A 7428-nucleotide genomic window follows, 5' to 3' on the forward strand; every position below is an offset into this window, starting at 1 on the left:
CAGAAAATTGATAATAATAATTTTAATTTTTATACAAATCTGATTTTATAAATGTTATTTTGTATGAACATTTAAAGAAATAAAATAATGATATCAATTTTCTGACTTCACCATACCATTTATACACTTGGGTAGTGTCGGCTCATATACCCATTTACCTAACATCTGGGCTTTTTATAATTTTTTTCAAGATTTTTTCTTTTAATTACTTAAAAGAAACGCCATAACCTTTGAACTTGGAGGCATTACCTGATAAAATAAATATAAAAAAAGTAATAATGTTAAATAACTGGCTAATAAAACACATAAATAATAAATACACAAGTAACAAATAATAATAAAAAAATACTTTATGAGAAAAATTTGCATTTCAATTCGTGTTTTTTATTAATTTCTGTTATTCTCCGATTTATTACCACAGTTAATTAATACTGTATTACCTTGATAAAACCAAAAATCGCATGTCTTTACCTATCCCTATCACGTAAACGTAACGTAACCAAAATAAAATTTATAAAATCAGATTTGTATGAAAATTAAAATAATTAAAATGACTTCACCCACCATACCATTTATATTTAGCTTTTAATTAAGGCTACACTTTAAACATGTATTGATTTTAATGTTTTCTTTCCATTTGATTGTGTATGTAGGTAGGTATGTCTTGTTAGCGGTCCTTAAATAAATAAATAAATATTCACATGTTAACATGGGCTAGCGTCGGCTTATAAGCCCATTTACGTAACACCCTGTATATCTTAGGTATCTTTTGATTTTTTTTTTTTAAAAGTACTGATTTATTTGATAATGCCAAGGCTACTGCAATGTGATAAATAAAAAAGGTTGCGTTGTCAACTTTTGGCCACTTTGGGTGTCACGAACTATGTATTTGGCGCTGACTGTGCCTACTTTAGGCTGGTTTTAGAATCACACTGACGCACGCTGACCGTCAGCGCTGACAGCCGAAATGTATGAAGCGTCGGCGCCGAGCGATCGGCGTCACTCAGGAACGTTCCCTTTAATTACATACATTTTGATTTGTCAGCGCCGACGATCAGCGAGCGGTCAGCACGATTCTAAAAACAGCTTTACGAAGTAAACAGTACGTCGTTTATATTTTATTTATGGGTAATTAAGTCTTTCTTTCTGGAATAAGCATCTAAAATACTCAGGAAAAATATTTCTAATCTTATTTTTGCGAAACAAAAGGTCAGGACTTTAGATAGGCCTACAAAGACGTTTAAGTGCTAACTCGATAAGGTTTTATATAAAAACACGTTAAGTCGACTCTTAATTAGTCATTCTGGTGACATTATACCGGAGAGGTGAGTCGATTGATATATCTTATCATCATCATCATCATCTCAGCCGTAGGACGTCCACTGCTGAACATAGGCCTCCCCCAATGCTTTCCATGTTACCCGGTTGGTAGCGGCCTGCGTCCAGCGCTTTCCCGCTACCTTTACGATGTCGTCGGTCACCTTGTAGGGGAACGTCCCACGCTGCGTTTTCCGGCACGCGGCCTCCACTCCCGAACCTTGTTGCCCCATCCGCCGTCAGTTCTGCGTACAATGTGCCCTGCCCATTGCCACTTCAGCTTGCTAATCCGTCGGGCTATGTCAGCGACTTTAGTTCGTTTACGGATCTCCTCCTCTCCTGATATACCTACCTATCTATTTCATTTAAGCAAGTTTCCTAAAACCATTTTTAGTCCATCAATATTAATATCAAAAAATATTGGACACGTACCTATAGGTTACAGTCAAAACTCAAAATCAGTCAAAACCACTTTTGACTGATTTTTGCAGTCAAAACCACTTTTGATAACAAATTGATAATCTACTTATCTTTTACCTGACGAATACCCAGATTTCTTAAAAGTAGTACCTACCTATAGTAGTAGGTGTGATTATTTTACAGGGTGTTAGGTAAATGGGTATATGAGCCGACACTAGCCCATGTTAACATGGTCATATAAATGGTATGGTGAAGTCAGAAATTTGATATCATAATTATTATTTTTTTAATTTTCATACAAAATAAATTTTATAAAATCCGACTTGTAATATCGGTTTACTTTTACTTTGCCTAAAGAAGCTTTTCGTTCGTTCGTTCGTTTCAGCCGAAAGACGTCCACTGCTGGAAAAAGGCCTCCCCTAAGGATTTCCACAAAGACCGGTCCTGCGCCGCTCGCATCCAGGCACCTCCCGCGACCTTCACCAGATCGTCGGTCCACCTAGTGGGAGGCCTGCCCACGCTACGTCTTCCGACTCGTGGTCGCCACTCAAGAACTTTCCTGCCCCAGCGGCCATCAGCACTTCGAGCTATGTGGCCCACTGCCACTTGAACAAAGAAGCTTTTAAATAGGCCTTACGTTTGTCAACATTCTACTTCTACCTACTACCTACCAGCACATCAATTATTAAAATAAACAGTTCTTCTCATTCAGTCCTTCTTTTTCAGACACCATGAATACTTTGGCCACCTTTACGGCACTTCTTCTGGTCGGGCTGGCGTCCACCAAGCCCACTACCAATGTCCACACCCTGGACATCAACGAAGCGTTTTTCCCAGAAGCATTTGTCATTTATCGCGGAGAGAAAGATATCACCAACATAGTCGTCCCAGTCAACTCCATAAACTTCGACTATACAGTAGATGAAGACGCTCCCATCGACTTAGATGAAATAAACTTAGAAGACATCTATGTCTTCTTCATCGAAGAAGGAAAGGGCCTCTTTGTCTTGCAAAACAAACAAGCAACCAAGCTACTCGAAAACGGCAACGACATCTCCGCGTCCAGTGACGAAAGCAAAGAAGTGTACTTCGCAGCTTCCGACGGCATCTACAGATTCAACGAACAGAAGAAAAAAGCCGAAAAATATGGTACAGTGACTGACAATACTATTGCCATCGCTGTAATTAACGGCACCAACGATTTCTACATTCTAACAGCAGAAAATGTTGTTTACAAAGTCACGAATGATGGCACTAGAAAGGAAGAGATAACCAATGTAAAGAACGCCCAGCAAATTTTTTTTGGACTCGGCTAACAATTTGTACTTCGTGAATAATAAGAAACACGTCTATGTTAGACTTGCCGAAGACGGTACTGTAAAGAGCATCAAAGGCCTACCAGCGCATCCTTCTGATGTTCAGCTTTTGAGGCCACCTTTCGTGGTAGAAGAGGCTGTCCCAGTCGTAGCTGGTAAGAAAACGTACTTGGCATACGCAAATGGCGCCTCTGAATTTGCAGACATAATTTTAGATACGAAGCCAAGTGCCATCTCTGTGGAGACGGCTGTTGTATTGTTTGCGGGACACAATAATAAAATTTACAGGTACTACCTGCTTCCTATCATATTGTCCGAAATGGAAAAAGAAGAATTGTCAGATAATATGAAAGAAGTAAAATCGTTCTTCTCTGACCAAACCACGAACATCCAATCGGTTGCGACCAGATCCAGGAGTAGATTTCGTGCTTAGTTGACACGTCAGGTGATCTTCTATACGTTTATATTTTCAATTAAAACCGTAATATTGAAACCATTGTTTGTTTGTCTTTTCTAACCGAATCCTTAGTTTACTAACAGAAATAATTACAACAGGATCAAAATTAAACAAAAATGTTCTGTGCTTAAAATTATTATTATGCATTTAGATTTTTTATTGACTTAGCTAACACGTTTCTCTATCACGGATATCTATATTTTATCATCGTTTGAGCGCTAACAATATTTTGAAACATTGTTTCGCGCGGCGTGAAGGTCAAACGCCCAAGGTCATTGAGGACTCTAATCGCCTTAAACAAAATACCCATAATTTCGATGAAAGGCATAGAAATAATTTGAGTCCCGGGAAAAGACATAGGATAGTTTTTATACCGGTTTTTGAACAGGGACGCGCGCGATAAAATTTTTCTGCTACACACAAAACTTCACAAGGCGAAGTATGCATAAAATTCCTCAGGATTGTATTTTGCCTGCTAGCCCCCCGTGTAAAAGAAATACATTTTGACCTTTATTTATTCATTTTATGTAAGTGATACCTAGTTATTAATTTTTTTCTGGCGTTAAGAGTCGCCTCTCGAAATAATTATATTTTTCCCTTGTTTCTATCGAATCGCCTGATATTTTTATGCCCAATAAAATAAATTGTCTATGGCACACAAACTTTAAGCGTAAAATTTTTTATACAATATTGTTTGGCCGAATTTTGTTTAGCAACTTTTTATTACGCCTAACTTTTTTTTGACGAAAGTTAATTTCCCAAATGCGAATCCCATTTGGCGAACGTTTTATACTGCATAATCTATACTAATATTATAAATGCGAAAGTAACTCTGTCTGTCAGTTGTCTGTCTGTCTTGCTTTCACGCCTAAACCACTGAAGCAATTTTGATGAAATTTGGCATAGAGATAGTTAGAGTCCCGGGAAAGGACATAGGATAGTTTTTATGCCGGTTTTTGAAACAGGGACGCGCGCGATAACGTTTTTCTGTGACAGATAAAATTCCACGCGGGCGAAGCCGCGGGCGGAAAGCTAGTAATTAAATAACCGTAAAAAGTCTTCCTTCCTAGAATAATATTATGCAACTCAAATATTATTTTTGCGAAGCAAAAGGTCCTGACTTTAGATAGGTACAAAGACGTTTAAGTGTTAACTCGATAACGTTTAATTATAAATATAAACATTAAGTCGAGTTTTGATTAGTCATTCTGGTGACATATACCGGAGAGGTGAGTCGATTGATATACCTACCTATTTATTTATTTATTTACTAGCTGTGCCCCGCTGTGTTACCGCAGCGTATGTGTTAATCCAGGGTGTCAGCTAACTCCATACCAAATTTTATTAAAGCTCCAGCCGTTTAGACGTGAATAAATAACAATCACACACACTCACAAACTTTCGCATTTATAATATTAATTATGTTTAAGAGTGTGATGTAAGAATTAATTGATTAAATCGACTATTGTGATGAACCCACTGAAATATAATATTTAGCTTACCACGAGGGGTTAACGGGATTATACATATAGCAATATTTTTAAAAAACAAGTTTTTAAAACTAACCAAATGTATAAAAAAACATGTTAAATAAAATATTTGTATTTGTAAATGTAAAAAGTCGAATATAATGTTTGAGCACTTTGAGAATTTGATGTTTATAGTATTTTTTCACACTTTTTAGTTAACTGTCATGGAGATTAATCATCTACTTATTTGTATAAAAAGCGTGTTAAAAATGAATTCGTATTTTCATAGGCCTAATTATTTTTTGTTACGTTTCTTACTGTCGAGAATTAAGAAATGAAGACGTCTCGGGACTGTTAGTATTTAAATACATTTTTAATGCAATAATCTTCTTAAACGTAACCCCCATTCTATTTGGCCATCAAACAGAGAATCATATCAGTGTCAATAACCTATTACTATCGGCGAGCTCGCTACAGCGCGTATTTGTTAGCTCGAGACTTGAACTCAAAACCGCGCACTATTATCGTCGCTTGCCTCTCTAACTGACGTATCTGACATTTTGAAAAAAATTCAGGTGATTAGACAGATCAATTCGTCTTGCAAAATTGATTATGATTGTGTAGATAACTCAGTTTCGAAAAAAATTTCAGATACGTCAGTTAGAGACGCAAGCGTGGGCAAGCGACGTTATGAGCTAAGTTCCGTCCCCCCTTCTAAAAACTAAACGGTTGGCTTGAAAAATCTGGAAAAATTCGTAATAATACTGCTTTTACTTGGCCGATTTTACTTCTTACAACTACTAAAATGTAACTCAATTAAGTTTTCGAATATCTACAATAGGAATTTGGATTTAGTTTCACTTTGCGATAGCCTTTTATATAGGCCTTACGTTTGTCACCGTTCTACTTCTACCTACCAGCACATCATTAAAATAAACAGTTTTTGTCATTCAGTCATTCTTTTTCAGACACCATGAATACCTTGGCCACCTTTACGGCACTTCTTCTGGTCGGGCTGGCGTCCACCAAGCCCACCACCAATAACGACTCCCTGCACATCATCGAAGATTTATTCCCCGAAGTATTCGTCATTTACACCGGAGAGAAAGATATCACCAAAATAGTCGTCCCACTCAACTCCATAAACTTCGATGACACAGAAGATGTAGAAGTTATCTCCAATGATGAAAACATCCATGTCTTCTTCATCGAAGAAGGAAAAGGCCTCTTTGTCATGAAAAACAAACAAGTAACCAAGCTACTCGAAAACGGCAACGACATCTCCGCGTCCAGTGACCAAAGCAAAGAAGTATACTTCGCAGCTTCCGACGGCATCTACAGATTCAACGAACAGGAGAAAAAAGCCGAAAAATATGGTACAGTGACTGACAATACCATTGCCATCGCTGTCATTAACGGCACCAACGATTTCTACATTCTAACAGCAGAAAATGTTGTTTACAAAGTCACGGATGATGGCACTAGAAAGGAAGAGATAACCAATATAAAGGACGCCCAACAAATTGTGTTGGACTCGGCTGAGAATTTGTACTTCGTGGATAATAAGAAAGACGTCTATGTTAGACTTGCCGAAGATGGTACCGTAAAGAGCATCAAAGGACTACCAGCGCATCCTTCTGATATTCAGCTTTTGAGGCCACCTTTCGTCGTAGAAGAGGCTGTTCCAGTCATAGCTGGTAAGAATACGTACTTGGCATACGCAAATGGCACCTCTGAATTTGCAGACATAATTTTAGATACGAAGCCAAGTGCCATCTCTTTGGATACGACTCTTATATTGTTTGCGGGACACAATAACAAAATTTACGAGTACAACCTGCTTGCTATCGTGTTGACCGAAATAACAAAAGAAGACTTGTCAGTTGATTTGACAGAAGTAAAATCGTTCTTCTCTGACCAAATCTCGTACATCCAGTCGATTGCGACCAGATCCAAGAGTAGTTTTCGTGCTTAGTTGACACGTCTGGTGATCTTTCCTATGTTTATATTTTCAATTAAAACCTTAATATTGAAACCATTGTTTGTTTGTCTTTTCTAACCGAATCCTTAGTTTACTAACAGAAATAATTACAACAGGATCAAAACTAAACAAAAATGTTCTGTGCTTAAAATTATTATTGTGCATTCAGATTTCTTGACTTAGCTAACACGTTTACTTACTGTTACTACTTAAAGTTGATTTGAAGATACAATTATTATTAATTAATTGCATGACTACAATTTTGATCACATTATTTCACTTCCAATGAAAAATCAAACGTATAAAATTATCACTTCACGGGATTTATTGCAACAATATCTATTTTAACGGTAAATAAAATAGTGATAATTTTATAGTAAAAAATGCAACATAATAGTTTAAAATATTATAATTCAAACGTAATACATACTAATGTAATATCATACAAAATGTTCACTGTTTCTCAAA

General features: G+C 36.9%; 2 protein-coding genes across 2 annotated transcripts; both read left to right on the forward strand.

Moving 5' to 3' along the window:
- Nucleotides 1-1260: 1260 nt before the first annotated feature.
- Nucleotides 1261-3546, forward strand: LOC135084497 (uncharacterized). The gene is made up of 2 exons (XM_063979277.1): nucleotides 1261-1325; nucleotides 2464-3546. The coding sequence occupies exon 2, from the start codon at nucleotides 2469-2471 to the stop codon at nucleotides 3051-3053; it is 585 nt and encodes a 194-aa protein (XP_063835347.1). The 5' UTR covers nucleotides 1261-1325; nucleotides 2464-2468; the 3' UTR covers nucleotides 3054-3546.
- Nucleotides 3547-4642: 1096 nt separating this feature from the next.
- LOC135084574 (uncharacterized) lies at nucleotides 4643-7014 on the forward strand. Its single transcript, XM_063979345.1, has 2 exons — nucleotides 4643-4739; nucleotides 5948-7014. Exon 2 carries the CDS (start codon nucleotides 5953-5955, stop codon nucleotides 6952-6954), a length of 1002 nt encoding a protein of 333 aa, XP_063835415.1. The 5' UTR covers nucleotides 4643-4739; nucleotides 5948-5952; the 3' UTR covers nucleotides 6955-7014.
- The last annotated feature ends 414 nt before the right edge of the window (nucleotides 7015-7428 follow it).

Source organism: Ostrinia nubilalis, chromosome 26 (assembly GCF_963855985.1).
Source record: "Ostrinia nubilalis chromosome 26, ilOstNubi1.1, whole genome shotgun sequence".
Lineage (NCBI taxonomy): Eukaryota > Metazoa > Arthropoda > Insecta > Lepidoptera > Crambidae > Ostrinia > Ostrinia nubilalis.